Source organism: Acartia tonsa, chromosome 12 (genome assembly GCF_053477335.1).
Source record: "Acartia tonsa isolate MP-2025a chromosome 12, ASM5347733v1, whole genome shotgun sequence".
Lineage (NCBI taxonomy): Eukaryota > Metazoa > Arthropoda > Copepoda > Calanoida > Acartiidae > Acartia > Acartia tonsa.
The window spans coordinates 6,786,283-6,812,610 of record NC_137271.1 but is presented as its reverse complement, the minus strand read 5'-3'; the positions used below and the strand labels follow the sequence as shown (position 1 = coordinate 6,812,610).

At 32.8% G+C, this 26,328-nt stretch overlaps 2 protein-coding genes across 2 annotated transcripts in view; both read left to right on the top strand.

Moving 5' to 3' along the window:
• The first annotated feature begins 5,540 nt into the window (after positions 1 to 5,540).
• Positions 5,541 to 9,221, top strand: meru (ras association domain-containing protein meru). Its single transcript, XM_080179946.1, has 5 exons — positions 5,541 to 6,665; positions 7,000 to 7,101; positions 7,738 to 7,806; positions 8,446 to 8,499; positions 8,943 to 9,221. The coding sequence occupies exons 1-5, from the start codon at positions 5,574 to 5,576 to the stop codon at positions 9,219 to 9,221; spliced, it is 1,596 nt and encodes a 531-aa protein (XP_080036072.1). The 5' UTR covers positions 5,541 to 5,573.
• Positions 9,222 to 9,229: 8 nt separating this feature from the next.
• Positions 9,230 to 26,328, top strand: part of LOC145334482 (uncharacterized) — a 52,700-nt gene continuing 35,601 nt past the window's right edge. The window contains exons 1-2 of the mRNA XM_080179945.1: positions 9,230 to 9,284; positions 10,161 to 10,251. Of these exons, the coding sequence (XP_080036071.1) occupies positions 9,230 to 9,284; positions 10,161 to 10,251 (146 nt within the window). The remainder of the gene's footprint in view (positions 9,285 to 10,160; positions 10,252 to 26,328) is intronic.

The following is a 26,328-nucleotide window of genomic DNA, read 5'->3' as shown; positions in this document are numbered from 1 at the left end:
GCTATACATGATTTTTAGTATGACAGAGAACCGGTTCTAATCCTGTAGAGTTGGTTTTGAAGCCCTACTGAATTATTTTTTAAAATTATGTTTTATTTTGAAAGAAAAGAAAAACCTCAGTGAAGTTGGTATTAATATACTATTTACAATTAAATCTCTGAGTACATAAAAGTATAAAAGTATTGTTTAGTACATGTAAAGTTGATCACCTTTCCTTACATTTGTCTCAAAAAGAAAATTATAGTAATATAAATTTTCTGTGGTAAAATTACTTTATAATTCCAAATTTCTATCTGTAACGTTTTGCTGCTATATTATGGGATATTATTAAATTTCTTGTGAAGATTCCCATGGCCATTGAGCATGTATGCATGGAGGTCACTCATTTAATCAAATTATTGCTATTTTAAAGTAAGTTTTTTACGCAGTTTTTTGGGAAAACCAGAATCAATTTCTCCGAAGGTGACTATTTGCTTTCTTTTGAATAGTTAAGAATCGGACATTGCATTGGTCATTTTACGGACATCAATGCAAAATTTAAGAAAAAAAACAAATAGTAGAAGTAAAGCAGAATAGTCACATATTACTAATTAAGTAACAGGATGTTTGTCTTACCGTCTGTACCGAAAGATCTTGCTGAACCTATGTGTTTCTCCCTTTAAATGTAGCTTTTCATATGTCCATGAAAGGTATTCAACAGCCCTCCGAAGAGAAATCACACCTTGAAAAACTTGACTACCAAAGAAAATTTTTTAAAAATTGTGGGGGATGGTTAACTCTTTCTCAATCCACCTTAAGTGCCTCTAGAGGCCGTTAGCCTTTGATAAAACGAGCAAATTGGGATGGACAATAGACAAAAAAAATTAACATCCCAACCCTGCCATAATTATAAAAAACAAAATAGGTCAAAATTATTGGAGGTAAATTATTGATAATGTTTCTTTTTTTATCAAATCTTGAACGAACCTTTCCCCTTACCATTTTATGTAAATTTCTGGGCCATTAAAGTTCTCATTCTCAAATAAAATACAGCTTAAATAAACCTTATTACATGTACTATGTACTTTTTAAACAAAGAATATATAGTCGTTTTACTATAGTCACTCTGGATGATGACAGTGTGACGTGTTGACGTACGTTCGTACAGACCTAAAATATATATAGAGTAGCTGCGCTCCAAGAATCGTGTTTGAATAACTGATTCCCATGAAATTGGCCGCGCCGCCGCCGCGTTTCATTGAATATTCAGAAAGAAATTTCTAACCTCAGTTTTCCCTAACCTATCCTAAATTAGTCATGACTTTTCTTCAACTTTTAGAAGCATAGCTTTTATTTAATTAGGGTCGGCCTGTCCGTCTGTAACGGAAAGCTTTTATCGTCATTTTAGGCATGTTAAAATTTTCATTTCAATATCAAACTTAGAATGGTGATTCCTGTAATAGTTTTGAAAGCGTAGCAACTTTATCATGTTTACAAGAATGTCCGTATGTCCATTTAAAACATGATTTTTAAAACATTATTGTATGTAATAGCTTATTCACCTGACTTTTAGAATACTGATTCCTAGGACAAAAAAATACAATGTTATAAAGGAATCATATTTATAATTAACTATAAGAAAATTAAGAATGTCCTTTAACAGTTTTCTGTATTTAAGCAGATTTTTAAACAAATTTACTTATGTTAAGTTAAATATGTTTAGACTTGTGCATTTAATCAAGTTCTAACACTCTACAGGGGTTAATAATCGGTTGTTATCCCGTTCAGTGCTTCGCTTTTATGGATGTTGTCATCCTTGTTAACCAACAAACACTCACACACACACACACACACACACACACAAAGACACAAACAAACCCTCATGTAAACACACAAAGAAACAATTGTTTAAATTAGAGAAATTTATAAAATGCGATGCTTTTCTATATTTTGGGGTTTTCCTACTTTTACAAATTGCTTCTTTGTAAACCTAGGTATGATATAATCGCCCTATACATTGTAAACATAAAGATTCCTGTAATGATTATATAAATATAAACTCTTTATTGTTTTTTTTGACGCTCACTTAAAATATGTAAAGGGTGTGTAGGGGATTGTATCCGCCCCTGTGACAACCCCAAGCTTTTAAATTAATACCCCTCTATAACTCACACCCCCTTTTACCCCCCTTCGATTGGTTTAAGAAGGGTGTCAAATTTTTATGAACTTTTCTGGCAAAACCATGTGCATGCTTCTGATTAGAAGTCTTTAAACCAATATATACAAAATATTTCATTGTCTCAATAATTTTTGTCATAAATACACTTGTCATAATTATATGTGTCATAAAGGTACACTTCTCATAAAAGGTACACTTATCATAAATACATTTGTCATAAAGGTACATTTATTATAAAGGTACGTTTGTCATTAAGGTACATTTGTCATAAAGGTACGTTTGTCATAAAGGTATATTTGTCATAAAGGTATTTTTATGACAAATGTACTTTTATGACATATATTTTATGACAAATGTATTTATGACAAGTGTATTTATGACAAAAATTACTAAGCCATTTCATTTACTTGTTATTGCTGCGCTACTTATGGGCAAAAAATGTGATCATTATAATAACTTTGTTCTTTCTTCCAGAGGTGGGGGGGGGGGGGCATTGTACTGTATATTACATTGGTACCCAAAATCTTATAATCCTATTATCTTATTTGTTGTCTCCAAAACTTTGGGTACTTTTATTAAATTTTTATTGGTTGGTTCCAAACAAATAAGTTTAATGTATATAGAAGAGGTAACTATGTATGTTATAAATAGGGGTAAAAATCAATTTATCTTCCATTGTCTTATCCCTTAAGATCCCTGCCTTTTTTCTTATAAATAGTCATAGTAATAAAATTAAGTGTTATGAAATAAGAAAATTATAGAAAAATGTTAATAGTTATCATTTATAAAAATTACACCGAAAACGCATTTTCAAAACGGACCATTTATTGGCTTACGGTATTTATTAGTGAAGCTACTCTATAATACACTAGCGGCTGCGCCCCCTTGAGACCTCTAGGGTCACTTGAGGTTGGGAAGGGGAGTCAAAAAAATTGCCATTTGTTATTAATTTATTTTATTATTGGGGTTAGGTCATTTTTTCTAGGAAAGATTTCTTTTGGGAGGATGGTGCTACTCTCCCCCAAAACAGTTATGAACCTTCCCAACGAAGCTATATTGTAAAGGAGAACCATATCGGTCCAGCGGTTAGCGAGATCTTTTGTTACAAACATATGAACATAACCATAGACATCCTGTTACCTTTATATATCAAACAAGCCTAAAACCACCTAAAGATATTTCTAAAGCTTCCCTGAAAACTACAACCCATTTGGTCCACATATTTCCTAGGCAAAAAACCTTACTACTTTGTATAATAGGATACATTGTCTCTTACCCTTTGACAAGAAACAAAGAGCAATATTAATCAGGGATAAGGATATAGCACTTGTAGATTAATATTTTGCCCCCAATTTTTTCACGAAATTTTTTTTTGTGTATTATTGTACCTTAGCTCTAAACCAATACGATAATTCTAGTATATCTGGATTATAAATAGATAAATATTCCTTTTATTGCACGACCTTTGTGTGAAATTCTTAAAATTGGTACAAAGTTGCACATGTAACTGAGAAAAGGAATTTACTGTGATTTTTTCTAAATTTACTAGCCGTCTGACATAGCAGGAGGAGGATATGGTTGCTAGATAGATGGAGTCAAATTTAATCTCCAATTGGCATATTCCTTTTCGAAGGTAGGACACTCTGGACAGAATTTAAAATTAATCCAAATTTCAATATCAATTGTCCTATTCGTGTATCCAAATGTAACTTGTGTATAATAAATTGGTTTCAAGGATAATAAGTTTAATTGTCCATATCACTATCATTGAAGAAGCGCAGCTACTCTACCTTATAATTGTCCATTGTCTGTACGTCGTTGTCAAGTAATTGATAAGATATGTAAAGCGCAGCTACGCTACTGTATAACTAGGGCTAAAAAACTAGTTTTAATCTCATAATTGTACATTCTATATTCGCGGAAAGCTGTTTATAATACGATGCGAGAAATAACTATTCTTGATTTAGCTGCGCTATTTAAGAATAAGATTATTCTCTTTTTTACTTGTTCGTTATTATCAAAAGTTAAACCGAATAAGCGTAATAATTAAGGTTTTTTAATTATCTGAAATATCTATATATAAAAAATAAACTTTTAGCAGCAAAGCTACTTTTTATATTGTACTTGTTTGTCGGGCTGTAAACATGTAAACATTACTATTTTTCATACTGATTATTTGTGCCTGTCTTTATGCCAATACATTCTATCTACTCTTACTATTAATATCAAGAACCTGACATAACGCAGTAAATTGTCGAATGATTATTAATAAATGACAATGTTTCTAGAGAATATTCCGTGCCTTAAGAAAAACAAGGATGACAACATCCATAAAAGCGAAGCTCTGAAACAGTAGAAAAAGAGGGCATTAACACTTGTATAGTGTAAGAACTGAATAATCAGAATATAAATGTATAAGAGTCGAAGCAAAATTGTAAGTAATTTGTTGAAAAATTGCTTGATGCAGGATAATGTTCAAGGACATACTTACATTTTTAGGACTTGATTATAGAGTTGCTTCGCTTATAATATTGTTCCTGGATTCAGTATACCAAAAATCAGATCAATCGGATAATTAGATCATATAAAAATTTGTGGTTGAAAAATTGAAAAAGCTGGTAATGATTATAGAGTTTCTACGCTTTCTAATTTTACCTAACTACTACAGGGATCACCATGCAAAATTTTAAATCGCTTTTAAAAAGAATACATTATTTTTTTAAGAATACATATGAATGTTTAAGAACAATGAAACCGCAAAACAATTTATAGATTTCACAATTTTATATTCAAATGAGATAAATATAAATTTCTTCATACTTTTATTTTGACAAAACAAGGACATCCGTGTTGCATCCAAGCTAAGATTATAATAAACTAGCGGCTTCACCCCTAGAGACCTACAGGGGCTCTTGAGGAGGGGGGTTTTAAAATTGTAGATTTAAAAAGAAAATTGTAGTATGTAATTTGCTTGGTATTTTTGCGATTTCTCTTGGAATGTACTATCTCCAAAATAGTTATAACACTCCCAGAACCTACGAGAATCCGTATTGTAAAGGAGAACCATATCGGTTCAGAGGTTAGCAAGATCCTTTGGTACAGACAGACAGACACAGATCCTGTTACTTTAATATGAGGATATATTTACTGAAAAGTATTTTTAACTATTTTTAAGACGAACGTGCGAACTTTAAAAATCTATGTTATTACAATTAAGATCTATTCTGATGCCAACAAAGTTCTATCCATGCGGGGTTTGTGTAACCCTAAACTTTAACAAACCCAAGCTAAATATGAGAACCAAAAACATTTTTTTTGTTTGAGGTCCAGATTAAATATGGGGGAAATTGCCATGTTTTAATTTATTTACATTTTCAGAATATAAAACAAAATGTGAAGATTGAGGTATAAAAGAATGTATTCCGTCCAACACCCTGCTAACAGTGTTGCAAAGACGACAATTAACAATCCAGACCCATCCAGCGGTCGACAAGTGAACTATAATTCGACACTTTTGCGCCAGGCTAGCTCGACAAATTTAGTTCGTCAGGCTAGTAGTTCTAGGATTAATACTAGTGGCTTGCAACGACAAGTTTATAATAATTTTCAACCAAATCAGTTTGTTAATTCGACAAATCAAAATAATTTGTCGACAAATTGTTATACAAATTCGCCTAATCTATACTATAATTCGACAAATCTTCATGGCCTGTCGACAAGTCAAAATGTTGGGTTGCCAATTTCCTCGATGTCAAATTATTACAATAATTCGACAGTAAATCCGCCAATTTATGCGGCTTCAAGCCTAAATCCGCCAAAAAGCTTTGAAAATGGCTTTACTAATGGCAAGAATGGTGTCACCAATGGCCAAACAGTCTACAATACAGGCCAAAACGGCTATAGTAACGTTCAAAATGGCTACAATAACGTTCAAAACGGTTATAACAACGGTCAAAGCCAGCATCAACAAGTGAAAGTTAATCTAGTGAAAAATAGCAGTGATAAATTGCGTGAAAATGAAAAAGAAATGCGTATTATCTACCGCTCGTTGACCGCTAATGCGGCGGCGGTTGAAAATAACAACGGCGGTGAAAATGTCGGCAATCATAAGTCTGATCGACCAAAACAACATAGAATTTCGACGAATGATAATAGTTATAGCATAACAAAGGCACCAACACAAAAAAGAACCAACTCCAAAAGTCAATCCTCAAAAGCTGACCCGCCAAAAACGTCGCATCGTCAACGCGATGTCGAACGGGAGCGGCGGAAGGATAAAATGACGTACAGCCGCCATAACTCCAAAAACGACCTGGCACCAAAACAGAAATCCCGATCGCTGCCGCGTTTTCCGTCGGATTTGGCCGCGGAAACCGCCAATCTGGCGTCGCTTAAGCGGTCGGTTATGTCAAAGTCTACGCATATTTTGAGCAATCTTCAAAATGGCGGACAACAGAGCTTAAAATCTGGCGGGCAAAATACGCTGAAAAAAAGCGGTAGCGGACAGGTATACATCAAACCTATTATATAAAGTAGTAAGTTTTTGGTCTGTAGCGATAGATCTCGCTATCTAACCTGTATGGTTCTCCATTACATTGAAGCTTATTATAGGTCCAAGGAAGGTTTTTAACTATTATGGGAGAGAATTCACCCACAGAATAAAATTTCACCCTTACAGGATAAATCACCATAAGAAAAATAGATAACTCAACCCCCCCCCCCTCCAAAAAAAAAATCTTTTGTTTTTAAAACTAAAATCACCCATCTTTACCCCATTGAGTTTCTCTAGGGTCTTTATGGGTGTAGCTGCTAGTAATATATTTTATTTAATATTAATTCAGGTACCCCAAGACACTCTTGTGAACGGGAGGGTTACTGATGTCCCCCCTCAACCTGTGGAAGTGCCAGTTGTAGTAGACGAAGTCACAAAATGGATAACTGGGGTAAGCTTTTTCCAATATCACATCGAAACCGATTAATATCCGGCGGATTAGAACCGGTTCTAAGCCATACTGAAAGTTAATGTTTATTATATCCAATTTTCTACGAATATGCACATTTTTGTATCCGCGGAAAGCTGTTCTATAATACGATGCGATAAATAACTATTCTGGCATTTTCCCCTTAAAGTGCCTTGTTGAGCTCGGGAACCACCTACTCACTTACTTTGGAAATAAAATGATCATAAAGTTTTCCGTTTGATTGTGCACATTATCCTTGGTAGCATGGTTAGTAAAATCTCCGCAGGGTTACGCTTGTAACGTAATATTTTTGCGGAATTGAAGACACACCAAATGCTTAAAATTGCAGAGATAGAGGGGACAATAGGATGTATATTACACTAGTCCACAAAGTTTTGTAATAACGTTTTTTTTCGTTGGCTTAATAATTTCGGGGATTTCAGTGAATTTTTATTGGTTGTTTCATTAAGTTGAGTGTTGAATCATTTCAACCACTTTTTTAAACACAATCAGGGGTAATTTTTGTATCATCATTGGGGATGTACGTCAATTTATCGGTTATTGTCGTATCCCTTTAGATCACTGTTTAATATGGCTCCTAATTGAAATATTTTGTAGGTAACTGAGTCAACAACCTGTGATAACATTATCGAGGCCATACTAAGAAAATTAAATCAACATTCTCAGGTAAAAAAAGTTAGGAATGATCCCTTTCTTGGCAACGCTTCTAAAGTTGCGATTCGTCGTAATTTTAAAATGGCTTTTTATAGGTTATTTTAGGTCAGGTTAGGTTATATTGGGTTAGGTGATTACCGCACGAGGTTAGGCAATTGGCCCCGCAGGGTTAGAGCCACCCCCCGCAGGGGCTAGAAACAGGAGAAAAATACGAAGAATCGCACCTGTAGGTGCGTTGCCACGAAAGGGACTATACCCTAATAATTTTATAAGCGTTGGTACTCTGTTAGTTTAGGTGGGTGTACACGTCCGTTCGTACTAAAATACCTGTAGCTTTTTTTACGAGAATGGCCGGTTAGCTAACCAGTCAAGATTTAGCCAATTAAATCAGGGAGGGAGGGGACATTGGGCTGTCTATTACACCAGCCTCCAAAGTTTTATAATAACATTTTCTTATTCGTTGGATTAATAACTTTAGCGACTTTTATTGAATTTTGAATGGTAAGGCCATTAAGTTGGGTGTCAAAACGTTTCAACCACTAATAGAAAACTACAGAATTAACAATTTTGTGTATCATCATTTGGGATGTACATCAATTTATCGTCCATTGTCTTTTTTTTTTTTAATATCCGTGCATTTTTTTTTTGTAGAAGGGAGAATACGTGCTCTGTGAACGGTGGAGAAAAGTTGAAAAACCTTTAAAGGTATTTTTTATGAAATTTTGTGAAAAAAGGACGGAGGGACGGAAAGTGTCGTGTGTGACGTTATAGAAATGCGTCTAAAAAGGAAGGATGAGAGGAGAAGTGGGAAAGGTAACCCCTGAAAATTATATGGATTTAGACGTATTTTTATGACGTCACACATGACACTTTCCATAAGTAGCGCTGCAATATATTTGATCAATAAGAACATTTAATAATTCATAATAACAGGAAATATAAAATTTATTCGGAAAGTATAATAAAATAATTCCTATATATGATAGTGTGCATTATGCTTGTTATATATTATTTCTTACATGGTTCAAAATAGTTAGGACAATTCTAACGAGTCTAAATTTATGTCCATATTTATATTTTATAGTTTTTCAACATAGGGACAAATCTGAATTAAATTAAAGGTACGCTTTAAATAAATCTTTTTTTAGGGATCAACCAAAATCTTGAGCATTTGGGACGCGTGGGCTCAAGAAAAATCGTCCATGCGCTTTGTCCTCAAGAAGACCAAATCCTCCCGTACTCCCCCCTCCCTGGTGGTAATGGAGAGGCATAGGGGAGGGGCAGGGGGTGCCAGTGGTGGGAAGGAGAAGGGGAAGGGAGGCGAGAATGACCGCTCATCCCGTAAAGGCAAGGATAAAGAAATAAGAAGACAAAAATGTTTTCTTGAGCGTCATAACTTTTATAAATGGTGCCTTCTATACATTTAGTCAGAGAAATGTCTTGGCCCGTAGACAGACATTCACATTTGCCTTTACAAATACTTTTAAAAGGTAGAGAGAGGGAGAGTATAAGAAAGAAAGAGAGTGAGAGAGATAGGTTAGATAGATTTATAGAATATATATGTAGAAAGAGAGAAAGAGATAGATAGAAATATAAAAAGAACGGCTAGAGAGAAATACAAAGAGAAAAGAGAAAAAGGATAGATATTCAGATAGAGAGAAAGGATACATAGAAAGACAGTGAGAATGGATTGATAGAAAGGCAGATATAAAGTAGGGATATAGGGAAAGGCTAGATAGAAAGATATAGAGCAAGGATAGATAGAAAGATAGAGAGAAAGAATAGATTGTAGGATAAGGAGAAAGGCTAGAGAGAAAGACAAAGAGAAAAGATAGAAAGAAAGATAGAGAGAAATTACAAATAGAAATACAGAGAGAAAGGATAGATAGAAAGATAGACAGAAAGAAAGGATAGAAAGAAAAAGAGAAAGGCTAGAGAGAAAGACAAAGAGGAGAGATAGAAAGAAAAATAGAGAGAAATCAAAAATAGAAAGATAGAAAAATGGATAGATATTAAGATAGAGAGAAAGGATAGAGAGAAAGACAAAGAGAAAAGATAGAAAGAAAGATAGAGAGAAATTACAAATAGAAATACAGGGAGAAAGGATAGATAGAAAGATAGAGAAAGAATAGATAGTAGGATAAGGAGAAAGGCTAGAGAGAAAGACAAAGAGGAGAGATAGAAAGAAATTATAGATAGAAAGACAGAGAAAAAGGAAAGATATTAAGATAGAAAGAAAGGATAGATAGAAAGACAGACAGAAAGATAGATAAAAAGAAGCTTTACTACATAAAAACAATAATAAATTTTTAAAAAAAGAAAATATTTCCTATTCCACTTTCCTATCCTTGCAAACCCGACTAAAGGTGAAGATGAAAGGCCGAGGTCAAGATCTCTGAAACGGACGGATTCAAAATCCTGGCGGACACAGAAAATTGGCGCTAATACGGACACCAGGTAAGGTTTAGGTCATACAGAAGTTTCGCAGATTTTTGTTTTTTAAGGCGAGAAAAAAATTAAATCTACGAAAGATTTTTGACAGATTTTTTTTTAAATCTAAAAAATAGTTTCGAAAAGTCATAGTATGAATGAATGTTTTTATAAAACTTTGAATGCAAGTAAAATTTACAGTCCAATGTTCCCTTCTTCCCCCCCCCCCCTATTTTATTTTATTAACCACCATCTTAATTTTAATCCTTGAAATACAACTAAGAAAAAGAAATCGATTTAAGATTACATGGATGTTGCACCAGATTTTCATGTACTCTAATAAAGTGATACTTCCAACTGGCTAAAATAAACGTCAATATATTCACGTATTCTATATCCATTGAAAAAAGTAGCAAAATTTTCATTACGGCGTAAATTACGGACGGACGGACGAACAAGCATGATGCTAGAGCATCTACGCTCCTAATTACATATTCATGGATGGTTTATCTCAGTAAATGATTTTGATAACATATTAATATATATTATTGATAATATTAACATTATTGTGTAATTGATTATTGTTATTCTAAAAGGAAACAACCAGGGTTATTTTGTTTGTAACTATAACTACGGTTTTTCTATCTAATAGTACATCTGTTTAAGAACGTCTAAACCTTTTAAAACGACGTCTTTCTATAATTAGGGTCAGCACGTCTATCCATTCGGAACGGTTAGCTTTTTTATTTAATATCAATTTAGGTATGTTTTTAAACCTTGTATAATAATTCCTGTAACAATTAGATACGATTTAGAAAGCGTAACAACGCTAAAATCGTTACCAAAAAGTCCGTACGTCTATTTAATTTAAAACATGCTGATTCTTAACTTTGATTATAGGAATAAGAACAAAGTATCGAAACCATACTGGAAAATAACTATTGAAATTTAAGACTGTCCCTTTAAACAATTTAAGATTATAGAAAGTGAAATTATTTTTAAAGGGGTGTAGGGTAGAAATAGGTGTGCAGCCATTTCCGCTTATTTTCACATGTTTCAATTTGTGCTGTTAACATATTGGGCTTTTTATTTCACTAGTACCCACAGTTTTGAAATAGTGTTTTCTTATTAGTTGGCTTAACTATTTTGAGGACTTTTATTGAATTTTGATTGGTTGGTTCATTAAAATGAATGTCCAAACGTTTCAACCACTAATTTCATCTACAGAAATGGTAATTTTGTGTATTATCATTGGGGTTGTACATCAATTTACCGGTCATTGTCTTATCCCTTTAGATCCCTGTGCTGTGACTTTTAAAACACCCGTCTACCGCATGCTTATCCTATTATATAATGTAGTAACCTTTTTTTGTCTTCAGCGAAGGATCTCACTAACCGCTGAACCGATATGATTCTCCTTTACAGTGATACATCTTATATGTAAAAGGAAGGTTTTTAATTAATTTTAGGGGGGTACCTACACCCTTCCAATGAAAAATGACCCTCCCAAAATATATTTTTCTTTTTCTTTTTAACTATTTAAAATGGTGATGGGTCGACTTCTTCGACTTCGATATCCCCCCTAAGTGCCTCCTAGAGGCCTCTAGAGGGCGTATCTGCTAATTGTTTAATACTGTGATACATGTGGGATAGTGAATACACACCTCAGAAATATTGTAGAAATGTGTCAAATTTAAATTAATATCTTTAATTTAACAAATTTAAAACCTACAAATTAATTTATAGGAGCTTAGCTAGCTGCTATATGTTTAGGTTATGTCTTTACGTCTGACCGAGGTCATGAGATTTGTTTTACTATTTAGCATTCAACGGTTAGCTTAAAATATTAACGTGTAACTTAATAATATTTCTTTTCGCCTAAATTTGTATAATTGTTCTTACAGCTTTGTCAAATGTATGAGTAAAGATGCAATATCCAGACAATTACCTGGCCAAAGTGGTGGAGACCTTTTCCGTCTAGTGGCAAATTGCGTTTTGTTCTTTTGTAGGGACTCGGCTGTGTTTATATTGGCTGATTTCAAAGAACCAATAAAAACTCGGGACAGGATCCCTGCTCTGAGAGGAGAGATGCATATAGCTCATGCCAACTTTATTCTTTTACATTAATGTGCCATCTATGCAATACTTGTCCTTGTTTAAATTAATGTTAATATTTATGTTTAAGATTAAATATTATTAAAATCGAAACTACTCTATTATTCAAGCTGTTTTTTTCTCTATATCTATGTCTTTCTCTCTCTCTCTCTCTCTCTTCTCTCTCTCTCTCTTCTCTCTCTCTCTCTCTCTCTCTCTCTCTCTCTCTCTCTCTCTCTCTCTCTCTCTCTCTCTCTCTCTCTCTCTCTCTCTCTCTCTCTCTCTCTCTCTCTCTCTCTCTCTCTCTCTCTCTCTCTCTCTCTCTCTCTTTCTACTTATGTCCATTTATCTTCATTTCTTTCTATTTTTCTTTTTCAAAAAGCTTTGCTGCTATAAGACGTTATCACACAATTTTTGGTTTTAAACCTTGAATTGAATTTTTGTTCTAGTAATCTAAAATCAATTTTAAACAAGGACAACTATTAACTATGCAATAGCACAGCAATAACAAGCTAATTGAAATTCTAATAGACAGTAAGAGGATGTGTGTCCGTCTATGTGTCTTTATCGCTAACCGCTAAACAGATATGGAACTAAAAAAAAGTAAAATTTCTTCTAGGTCCAGTGAAGGTTTATAATTATTCTGGGGGAGGGTACCTCCGCCCTTCCAGGCCAAACTGACAGATCCATGCTATTAAGTAACTGCGCTATTATACAACCTTGCAGTAATTTCACTAAAATGATGTAATTTAAGAAAATTAACAACAACGATTACATGTATGAGTTGCGAAGCTAACAACATTAAAAATTTTTTTTATTCGAGGATTTATAGTTTTTCCAGATAACATAAACTAATACTAACCTTTTCTAAAAACCTTAGAGCTATCTGTTCAGCCGTTTACAAGATTTTAACGGACACGCATACATGCCAAAATACTACACTGTCATCCCATACTATTTTATAAGTTAAGATCTCGCTAACCACCGAACCGATAGAGTTTCCTATTGTAGGGAAGCTTTAGATAGGGCTCAGAAATCAGAATGGTTTTCGGCCATATTTTTATTTGTAAATATAATTCTTAGGTTGGTTTTAGACTATTTTTCCCCACTTTATAATATCAAATTACATAGAAACAAACCGCAAACCGACAGTCGACCAACATAAATAACCTTAAGAGTAGCTTCGCTACTTAAAAAATATCTTTATCTAAATCAAAGTGTCAAATTTAATTTCTTTGCGAGAAAATTTTGCTTTGATGTCATTTTTTATACTTTTTACTTGCAAATTGTTTAATACTATACGAGCGGCTATGGCAATAGAGGTGGAGTCTAAAAGGGTCCTGAATGTCCTGCTTGTACTGTCAGATATCTTAAATTTTTACGTGTTCCTTTTTTGACGACTTTTTATACAGTTTTGTACTATGAGAGGTGTACTTGGAATTTATAGTTGGGTGGGGAACTAAAATATAATAGTGTGTTAACACTTTATGGACGAAATGGGCAAACTTTCTATTAAAAAGTTATGAGCTATTTTTTAAAGAAAATTTAATAATAATGGGAATAAGATATTTAAGAATATAGCATTAATATTGAAAGAGGACAATGAATAGAAAAATTAATATCATTATGAATCTTTTGAAGCGAAGCTTTTCTAAAATTATGGTTACTTTGTCCGCCCTAAGCCCGCAGCGCTCGGCTCCCTAGTCTGCCTAGCCGCAGCGCTCGGCCCTCTTGCCTGCCTAGCCGCTGCACTCTGCCCCCTTGCCTGCCTAGCCGCAGCGCTCGGCCCCCTTGCCTGCCTAGCTAGAAAAAAAACGCCGATAATTAATCTAGGCATGCTAGAATTACCCTATGAATTTTAAAATTTGTATTATGATTGTTAATCTTAATGCATTATTTATAGGTCGTAGCAACTCTAAAAAACTCTACATAATCTTTAACAAATGTCTGTATGTCACTTTCAAACATGATTTTTAAAACGTTTATTTTTAGGCTGTTTAGGAACAATGTAATAATTAATGCAAATTGATAATCAAGTATAAAAATGTTGAAAAAAGTTTCAGCCTTTTATTTTTTAAAGGAGCCGAGAAAATCACGTTTTCCTTAAACTAATACATACAGACAGACGGACATAAGGACAGACGGACATTTTAAATTATAGAGTAGCTTCGCTACTAATAATCAATTATAAGAATGTTGACAAGAAGTTTCAGCCTTTTATCTTTTATAGGAGCCGAGAAAATCATGTTTCCCCCAAACTAAGACATACGGACAGATGGACAGACGGACATTTCAAATTATAGAGTAGCTTCGCTACTAAAAATGTTAACAAAGATGACAACATCCGTTATTAGCGAAGCACAGATGTATCCTATTGTATAAAGTAGTAAGCTTTTTTGTCTGTAGCTTCTTATTAGTTCAGGGAAGCTTTTAACTATTTTAACTATTTAAAACAATAACTCTTATAGAGTTTCAGAAGCAGAACATTAATTTTTAAGTCTAAACAAAATTATACATAAATGTGTTGCAAAATTGCACATATATAGGATCAAATAAAAGGGCATACTTTCATTTTTAGGATTTTATTGTAGAGTTGCCTTGCTTATAATACTTTACCTTGTTGTCCTAAGAATCAATATTCCAAAAATCAGATGAATAGGAGAAGCATATTATACAACAACATGTTGTCAAAATGCTAAGCTTTATAAATTGTACCTAACTGTCATGGGAATCATCATGCAAAGTTTGATATTGATAGGACAATTCTAACATGCCGAAATTAACGAAAAGAGCTAACCATTACGGACGGACCGACCCTAATTTTACAAAACTCTCTCTTATTTGACAAAAAGGCGGGGTAGTTTATTGTTTGTTTTTTAAAAGCGAAACTTTTCTATAATTAAAGCCAGTCTGTCCATCAGTCCGTCCGTAACGGTTAGCTCTTTTTGTTAATTTAGACATGTTAGAATTGTCCTAGCGATTTCAAACTTTGCATGATAATTCCTATAACAGTTAAGTAAAGATTTATGAAGCGTAGCAACTCTATAATCCTTAGAAAGTCCGCACGTCCAACCTTTTTAATGTTTTTTTTTATATCTTATAATCAATCTTTATATCTGATTTTTAAAAGCGAAGCTTTTCTATAATTAGGGTCCGTCTGTCCGTACGTCCGTCCATAGCGGATAGCTTTTTTCGTTAATTAAGGCAAGTTAGAATTGTCCTATTGATTTCAAATTTTGCATGGTGATTTCTTTAGTAGTTAGGTACGATTTAGAAAGCGTAGCAACTCTATAATCATTACCAAAATTTCCGTACGTCCATTTTAAACATAATGATTTTTCTACTTTTTTAACAACAAATTTTACTTTTTAAAAGCGAAGCTTTTCTATAATTAGGGTCGGTCCGTCCGTCCGTAACGGATGTTTTTTTTTTCGTTAATTTAGGCATGTTAGAATTGACCTATCGATTTTAAATTTTGCATGGTGATTCCTTTAATAGTTAGGTACGATTTAGAAAGCGTAGCAACTCTATTATTATCACAAAAATGTCCGTACGTCCATTTTAAACATAAAGATTTTTTTACTTTTTTAACAACTAATTTTTATGTGATCTAATCATCCGATTGATCTGATTTTTGGTATATTGATTCCTGGGACAACAAAGTATAATGTAATAAGCGAAGCAACTCTATAATCAAGTCCTAAAAATGTATGTATGTCCTGACATTATCCTTAATCAAGCAGTTTTTTAACAAATTTACTTACAATTTTGCTTTGACTCTTATACATTTATATTATGATTATTCAGTTCTGACACTATACAAGTGTTAATGTCCGTTTGTCCTACCGTTTCAGTGCTTCGCTTTTATGGGTGTTGTCATCCTTGTTTAACAACAAATGTTTATGTGATCTAATCATCCGATTGATCTAATTTTTGGTATATTGATTCCTAGGACAACAAAGTATAATATCATAAGCAAAGCAACTCTATAATCAAGTTCTAAATATGTAAATATGTCCATAAACATTATCCTGTATAAAGCAGTTTTTCAACAAATTTACTTACAATTTTGCTCCGACTCTTATACATTTATAATCTAATTATTCAGGTCTGACACTATATAAGTGTTCACGTACGTTTGTCCTAACGTTTCAGTGCTTCACTTTTATGGATGTTGTCATCCTTGTTTTAATACCGTTTCCTATTACATCTAGGTATAATGTTATAAGCGAAGCATCTCCAAAATCAAGTCCTAAAAATGTAAGTATGTCCTTAAACAGTGTCTGTATTTTAGCAGTTTTGCCTACAATTTTGTTGACAAATATACATTTATATTCTTCTGCTTATTTAGTTCTGACACTCAAGGGTTTATGTTCGTTTGTCCTACTGTTATTGAGCTTCTCTTTTATGGATGTTGTCATAATTGTTTTACTGTAGGTCAGGCATTATGTTATAATACAAAGAATTTCTATTATCAAGCTTTATAATATAAGATAAAATCCTAAAACCTAATTGGACAACAATTAATTTAGGTTAGGTTAGATTTAGTCATATTTGAATAGGTATTTTAAAGAGGTACTAGCTAGGAGCATGGACTTAAGTCAAAATATATCTATTTTTCTCAACAATATTCCTAGTTTTAAAGAGTTCGCTTATCAGGCAGTCAATTTAATAAGCTTCACATGTTTACATATGAAATCCTTGTTATAATCGAAGCTTTTCTACAATTAAGATTGCTCCGTCTGTCCATTATTGTTCTATCTATTTCAAACTATGCATGTAGAACAGTGGAAAAAGGAGAAAAGGTGTTTTAATTGAAATGAAAAAAAAAATCAATCAAAACATTTTTAATTATTAATTTATTACCTATTCTTTTTCAATTAAACTGTAGGTAATTTTGATGAAATAAAATCTTAATTTAGAAAAGCTTAAATTAAAACAATTTTTTTTATATTTTTCCCAACAAGAAATAACGTAAATTTTTCATAAATAAAGAGACGAAAAAAAGGAAGTATATGATAAAAAAACATTATAAGTGACAAAATTATTTGTTTATTATGATACGGAATTTCGGTTAACTATTATTATGCAATAACATTTTTTATTAAAAATATTTATATGTACTTTATTACCTTTTCATGGAAACAAAGACAAGACTGGGGGCTCTACTTATAGTCAAACAAAAAGGGGGAAATGAACCCACCATCTAATTTGTTATTTAATAGATACATTACTTACAATTTTATCATAAGAAAAGGTAAAATAGATAATTTTGAAAGCGAAGCCATTCTATAATTGGGATCAGTCCCTCCTTACGTCTGTATGTCAGTTTGTACGTTTGTACTTTTGTACGTTACAAGCAGCTCTTATTGTTAATCTAGACATGTTAAAATTTCCTATTAATTTTATTTTTTCAATATCTAAGCGATTTTAGTATTTTTAGATTAAATCTTTAATAGGTTTTTTTTGGCTATTTTCATATTTTTCACATTTCCCGATTGTATCTTTTGTGGTCTGATTTTAAAAACTTCAGTAAATAAGGGTATTAAAATTGAATTATCCATCATTGTAAGGTATCTGTAGATGTCAGGGCAAGTAACTTTTTCTTATTTCACATATTTCTTCATTTCTTGATAATGATAACCATTTGTTCTTATCATCCTTAACCCTTAAAAGTAAGGCCCCTTGCTGCGCCTATTAGTCGGGGGGGGGGGGGGGTGAAACGCCCCCCCCTCTTATTATCTCAGCTCCTATAAGAGCTAGAAAGCTAAAATTTGTGCATGTTCCCTGTTTAATAATAAATTTCCAACTAAAAGTGAGTCAAAGTCAATTTCAGCTTCCTTCACCCTTTTATTTAACAATCTTTGTTTTTAGGTCATTTTTTATTAAACAATTTTAAAAGGTTGCCATTTTCTAAATTTTGAAGCTAGAAAACTATTTTTTCTTTCTTCAGAAAATGTTATCTTTATGTAAATTTTGTATTACAAATCTCAAAACATAAATTTTGGCAGGCACAGCTGTACTTGGCAGCTGCCAGCTGCCGCAGTCATCAGGTAAACTACGGCAGATCATAATGAAATTTTATTATGTTATTAAATGCCCCCCACCCCCCTTCAGTTTTTCATGTGTAAAAGATTGAAAACCATAAATAAGTGACTTATTACATATGGATATAACATATACCAGAGACTTAAACAAAGAATTTACCTTACAAAGATACTAAATATCCTCTTTTAGTAAATCCCTATATGAATTATAAGTATAATTAAGATAAACATTTTCTTAAATATTTGCTTTTCTACCTTAAAAATAAAAAAAATACTTTGACTGACTTATAGTCTAAATTCATTATTAAACAGTGGCCTTGCATAATTCTTTTTAGGACTCTAGCTCTGAAAAGAGCTGAAATAAAAGCAAGGGTGTTCATGCCACCCCCCCCCCCCTCCCTTCCTACAGATTAGGGTCTGAAAAGGGGCCCGACTGTTAACCCTTAACGGTCAGGGGGGGGGGGGGTTGAATGCCCCCCCCCCTCCGGTTTATCTGTGTGAGAAAGATAAAGAGCCCAAACGGTATGACTTTTATAAGTATGGGTATGACACATAACTGAGAGTTAAAACTTTTTGAATATCTCCATCCTGGCGGGAACAGGATGCCAGCAAACCTGGAAATTTCATCCAGGTAAAGAACAAATATATTTTTGTGACTTAAACAAAGCATTTTATCTTACCAAAATACTGAAATATCCTCTAGTGATACATCCTCAGATGAAATACAGGTGTTCAAGTCAATTTCAGGTTCCAGGTATGATCCTTCAGGTCCTGATCCTCCAGGTCTCCAGAAATCTTTAAAAGACTCCTGTGACCGCAATTTTTGACTTAGAGTCTTCAAATTGCTTTTTTTACATGTCTACATAATGTATTAAAATTTCATAAAGATCCGCCAACATTTTCCGCCGACTGCGGCGGCTTGCAGCTACCAAGTACAGCTGCGGCCGCTAGAATTTATGTTTTGATATTTCTAATATAAAATTTACTTAAAGATAAACATTTTCTGCAAAAAAATTGTTCTTCTTGCTACAAAAATAAAAAAAATTACAGCTGTTTGAAATTTTTAAGTAGAAAAGGACTTAAAAACAAAGGTTGGTTAATAAAAGGGTGAAGGAAGCGAAAATTGACTTTGATTCACTGAAATTGAAATTGAGGTCAGAAATTCATTATCAAACAGGGGACCTGCAGAATTTTTTTTTAGCCCTCTAGCTCTAATAGGAAATGAGATAATAGAGGGTAGCGTTGAACGCAACCCCACCCCCACCCCAACCCCAATCATAAAATCATAAAAAATGTTGTCAAAAAGAAAAAATTTGCATTTTATAATGAACGTCTGGAATTTCTGGTTGACTTTTTATAACGTACAGGCACCCTACTACTACGTTGGAAATCAATAAGACAACTCTAAAATTCCTAATGACAATAAAAGCTATCCGTTATGAACAGATCAACCAACGGACCATTTATAAGCTTTTTTTATTTACACAAGTATCATAAAAAATGTTATTAAAAAGTGTACATGGACGCAAGGATTTTTTATTAACAATAAGCGATAATTGTTACCAACAGAAAGGCAAACCAACCTCAACTATACAAAAGCTAAACTTTTAGTGATTATAGAAAAGCTTTCTTTTAAAAAAAGTTGATTAATTTAATTCATTAAAAATGTCGCACATTACTGAGTTTGCGTTTTTTGAGATAGACCAAATTACATTCAGGACCCTTTTAGACTCCACCGCAATAGAGGCCTCTAAGGGTACTTTAGGAGATGGGGGGTTACATTTGACTCCTCCCCCACTAATTTTAGTTTAGTTTTAAAAGGAAAAATAAACAGTATTTTTTTCGCGGGGTCATTTTATCTGGGAGATATCTTAATAGGGTGGTGGCATTCTTCACCAAAATAATTATAAATCTTCCCAAGACTTATTAGAAGCTACTTTTAAAAGGAGAACTATATCGGTTCAGCATTTAGCAAGATCCTTCTTTTCAAACAAACAAACAGACAGATAGACATCATGTTACTTTATTATAAGGATTGGTACTAAAGTTACAGGATGTCTCTATGTATGTATTGCTTATGTACGTCGTTGATGGATGGAATAGTTGGCGTTATCCTCTTAGAATTTTTTTTTTCATTTTTTTTCAATTTTGTAATTTTTGCGAAGGGGGTACCTCCCTCCACCACCTTCACACTTATGCCTTAGAGGGTAAGTTTGACTGCTGTAGTATTAAAAATGATGTACTACTGTCTGCTAGCTCTCTCTTAAGGCTTTTCCTATTGGTTGATTTAGATAGTATATATCTAGATTATTTATATTTATTATGGCAGGTGCACCTAGCTATGTGTATGTTTAATTTATTTTTACTGACTCTGTTATTTATTTTTTTAGTGTCATACAAAACAACCAAAAAAGTTTTGGAATGTTTTTGAAAAAATTGGTTTTAGTAGCGCAACAATATTTATAAATACATAAAGAAAACAGGCCTTTTAGTGACCATTAGTCCAACTAACGACAGACATACGGACTTATCTTAATTATATAGAAGCCGCGCTACTTAAACGGAAATGTACTTAAAGTGGCTAAAAATATAATTAGCTTTTTTAGATAAACATAATTTTTTACCTACAAATTTTCGACGTCTATTTTGGTATAAAATTAATAATGCATTAAATTAATACCATGGCAGGCTTTAAAACGCAGGGGGGGGGGGGGTTGATATGGTCATAGACATCCAAGAGTGGGGGTAAAGGGATGTATAACCCCCCTCAAACTTTGACATCCCTCATTTTACCCCCTCAAAATTTTTAAAAATACATTAGATTAACCCATCAAACCCTTGAAACCACTGATTTAAAATGAACTAAATATTAAATGAACCTTTACACTTGATATTTTTACTTTTTCTTTACTAAACTGTATGACGTTTATATTATTACGGTACACAATGATTCATTCGTGTATCTAACTGTATAAAGTATTGCAGCACATCACATGTATTTGTCTATCTAACTGAACAAAGTGTATTTTATAAAGTACAATACACAACAATCCATTCAAGTATCTAACTGTATGAAGTTTATTTTAGTGCAGTTCACAGTAATATCCATCCATGGATCTAACTGTTTGACGTTTAAAATAGTACGGTACTCAATGCTTTATTCGTGTATCTAACTAAATGAAGTTTATATTAGTGCAGTACACACCTATCAATTCGTATATCTAACTTTATGAAGTAAATAGTATTGTAGTACACGATAATCCATCCATGTATCTAACTCTATAAAGTTTATAAAATGAATATTTTCTCTCTGAATATATTTAATGGTTAAATTATCAACAGTTATTTTTCAATTCAACAATTTTTTTATGATAGCAATAGCAATAACTTTTTAGATGTACTTATGAATAACATAAGTACAACAATTTAACAACCTTGTTTATTTTCAAAACAATTATTTTCAACTTTTATGAAGACGGAAAGACGCTAGTTATAGAAAAGCTGCGATTCTAAATTTGTTGGCTGATTTGAAAATTTTGTTAGATTTGTAGAGAACTTATAAACATATAATCACTTACTTATCATCATGCATGCTTTGGTGTGCGCACATTTCCGTATTCTATTTTATCATAATTACTAGCTGATATGCCCTTAGAAGCCTCTAGTGACACTTATGGGGGGGGGGGATTTAATTCGACCCATCCTATCTTTTATTTTAGTTATAAAAGAAAAATTTAAAAAATACTAAAATAATTGGAGAGGGGGGGGGGGCGGTGTAATTTTTTTCGTAGGTGATTTCTCTTATATGGATAGTGGTACCCTTCCCCAAAATATTTAGGAAGCTACATGTAAAGGAATATCGGTCCAGTCATTAGCGAGATCCTTCGGTACAAACAGACACACAGACAAACACATATCCTGTTATTTTATTTTAAGGATAATGATATAAAATTATTTTTGGGATACCACCACCCTCCCAAGATAATTGCCCAATTAAACAAATATTTTTTACTTTTTCTTTTGAAAACTTAATCCACAACCCCCCCCCCCCCCCCAAATCCCTCAATTGTTCCAAAAACGGAAGAGTTGACAATATCCATAAGTAGCACAATAAAATAAGGCTTGACGAACCTATAAAGTTAAACAGCAGATTTTAATGTCCTAGTTATACCTAGTGATAATAGTCATGATTTGGTTATTTTAAAATTTTGCGAAGGTGATGGTACACCACTTATGATGCATAGTTTCTATACCACAACAATGGATATATGGAATACGTGGATATTGTCAGAGTTTCATGCATACCCTGATAAAATGTTTCTTTCAGCAACGATATCCCGCCTCCTCCATCCCTTTTATGACTTTACCCCATCCCCATGGAGGAAGGTATTGACCAATAACTGATGATTATATTAGCTACCAAAATCAACGCCAAAATTCCCATATCTACGTATTCTTTATCCATTTTTTTCTATACACAACAACATTCACGCATAAAAGGTTGATAAATCAATCTTCTCCCAAATTTTCGAAAATGGGGAGGTAGGTTGTGCTGAAATTCCGTAAAGGTGTGAGTTTAAGGCTTAAAAACAGTAGTAGATCGATAAAAAATTTATGTTAACATAAATTTTTTTCTATATTTTTTTAATAAGTAATACGAACCCAGTAAGAATGTCGGACTGATTATGACGTAAAAAAAATAGCCAATGAGAGGCCATTATTTTGTTATAGATTGCATTTTATAGAATCAAGGATGACAACATATAACTAAAAATGAAAGCATGGATGTTGTTATTCTTGTCAAATGAATGCTCGACTATAATTAAAGTCATAAGTAGCACAACAATAAAAATACAATAATTTTTAAAAAAATATACTGTTAAAATGGTGAAACTCTATTGTTTTTAAATTAAACATATATGATTTATGATAATGCTACATGTTGTGGATTTTTATCTTAAATCAAGAGTTTTTTTTAAGTGCCTATGAAAAATGACGTCATAGGGGCCAACTATTGGTAAGTTAGTCTGTGTCTTAATCTATCATTGGTTATTTTATTAACTGACGTCATTTTTATAAAGGCACTATAAACCGCTTCCTTAAAAATATTATTTTTATATAAAAAAAAGTTGCTGTTTTGTTAGTTGGACGTACGAACATACCCCAGTTAAAGATAAGCTTCAATTTGTGCTAAAAAATATTTTTTTTCTGTGTGTAAATTTGAATATTGCCTGACTTAAAAATTCCTTGTTTTGGTCAATTTTGGAAAGTTTTACTTATAATTTTCCTGTACTTTTGGTAAAAACAATTTTAACAATATATATTTTAATTAATATATCTGTCGCAATATCTAAAATTAGCTGCTACGCCCCTAGAGGACTCTAGTGGCACTGTAATTGTTTGTTTTTATTTCAAAATAACTAATTTGAGAAGAAAAAAATTGTCTATGTTGCGTTCAAGTCTCTACTCAAAATCGAGTTTTTATATTGGAAAAAAATGTTCAACGGTTGACACAACCCAATCTTTCCAGATTTTGTATAATTTTTTGAGGAACACGACTCCAGTGACGTCATATTTTTCTTTCCCGAAAAAGGGAAGGGGGGAAGAAAATCTCTTCAAAAGAGATGGGGAAAACCCCCTTTTCTCTCATCTCTTTTTTTCTTCCCCCCTTCCCTTTTTCGGGAAAGAAAAATATGACGTCACTGGAGTCGTGTTCCTCAAAAAATTATACAAAATCTGGAAAATTTGGGTTGTGTCTCAACGGTTTTTAACAAATTAGGTATGTCTTGTTGAAATGCACGAAAATAATCTCTGACATAAAACTCACCTAGTTAAAGAAGAAAACTATATTCTGATATTCATTTTTTATCAAGGGTAAGTGGGATGGAGTAAGTAATATTCTCAATTTAATGCAAAAAATGCTGTAAAAATATAATGAATGTCAAAAATATATACTGATCATTTCATTTAAATATAATTAATATTGATTAAAGGCAATTTATTTAATCAAGCTGTACGTCACATGCCCTAATTATTATTTAGCTTCGCTGCCTGATGTATTGGACTATATTTTCATGTTTTATTGATTAATGTGACTTCCTCTATAAAAAGGGGATGCATTTTGGTGTCCTTTCAATCAACAACAAAAAGTCACGTCCAAAATATTTTTTATTTAGTAGCGAAGATATTCTACAATTGTAAATACATTCTATATCTATGAAAATATTTTCTACCAGTAAAAGTGTACATTTTAAAAATAGACATAATATATCTAGATGGCCCATCTGACCCGAAATTTTGTCTATATTTATGTTTGTTTCATACACGATTCTTTTTGATAATACCAGCTCTAGCTAGCTCCATCCTAAGTAATGTGACTATTAAAGATTACTCATTATACGATTGAAATAAAAAAATATTCGCCCTTTTACACTAAAATCTGTTCACTTTCATACCAATCATTGGACCGGGTTATTACTCCATTGTTTCCCTATTGGCTGATTTAGAGATTGTATTTCTAAATTATATCTATTACTTAAAATGATTACCTTTGCTAATTAGAATTAGAAAAAGTTGTCATAAAAGTTTTGGCATTACAAATGATTATTGATTAATTGTTTGAAGTATATCATCAAAAATCATTTCAAATAAGGTCAATTATCTAAAAATAAGAACTACAATATCCACAAGTGCGCACGAAGCTCTGAAATTGGACAGTATAACAAACGGACATGAACTCTTGTAAAGTGCAAAAAAGTATTAAGAAGAACTTAAATTTATAAGATTGTGTTGGGAACTTGTTGCAAAATTGAACAAATAGATAATATTAAAATATTGTACCTTATTGCCCTAGGAATCATTGGTCGAATATCATCTGAATAGGATAATTATATCATACGAAAAATTGTTGTCAAAAACGTTCATGACAGACGCACGGACTTTGTGATGACGATTATAGAGTTGCTACGTTTTCTAAATCGTAAACTATTACACAGGAATTATCATGCAAGTTTGAATTCGATAGGACAATTATAATATGCCTAAATTGACGAGCTATCCTTTACAGACAAACGTACGGACGGACTGACCCTAATTTCAGAAAAGCTTCGCTTCGAGAAATCGTTTAAAAAAAGGTTAATTATCTAAAAAATAAGGACAAAACATTGATAAACATATATATTTTCTCAATTTACTAAATTAGTAAAATAGATAAAAATAAGATAGACGCGACGGGCAAAATGGGCTATAGAGTTGTCGCGACTATGCCCCCACATAACTCAATGAGCACTTGAGAAAGGGGGGGGGGGGGCGGGTAAATTTTTTCATTGACGATTTATCTAGGGAGGGCGCGTTACCCTCCCCCACAAAAAGTTAAAACCTTCTAGGATCTATAGGATAAATGTCTGTCCAGCAGTTAGCGAGATACAGACACTTGGACATCCTGTTACTAGTAAACTAATTACATTCAAATCAAGTAAATCTATCTTTATTAGCCTGAAGCCACCCAAGGACCATTGTGAAGCTTCACTGGAATAAAAAAACTTATGTATTTCAGTTGTTGGCGAGATCTTAACGGATAAACAAAGAAAAAAAACTCACTAATTCTTTTTAAAAAGTAACAGGATGTCTATGTGTTTGAACCGAAGGTTCTCGCTAACCGCTGAACCGATTGGGTTGAAATATTGGGGTGAAATAAAAAACACTTAAAGTACCACTAGAGGCCTCTAGAGGCGTAGCCGCTAGTTTATATAATAGGAGGATGAATTATGATCTACCAAAGAGACATTTTATTTGCTAATTGGGGGGAAGATCAATTTATCATCCATCGTCCTATGATCCTATCCGTGTTACAAGCTCTTAGTGAAATCACGGAGCATAACCACGGTTTTTCATCATTATTACTGATACACAATTAATGGAAATTTTAATAGCGGAGCTACTGTACTAGCTAGTATAATATGTT

Coding starts and splice junctions, on each gene's coding strand:
- meru (XM_080179946.1), top strand. CDS start 5,574: ATGTATTCCGTCCAACACCCTGCTAACAGTGTTGCAAAGACGACAATT. Junction 6,666..6,999: donor AAAAAAGCGGTAGCGGACAG/GTATACATCAAA, acceptor ATATTAATTCAG/GTACCCCAAGACACTCTTGT. Junction 7,102..7,737: donor TCACAAAATGGATAACTGGG/GTAAGCTTTTTC, acceptor AATATTTTGTAG/GTAACTGAGTCAACAACCTG.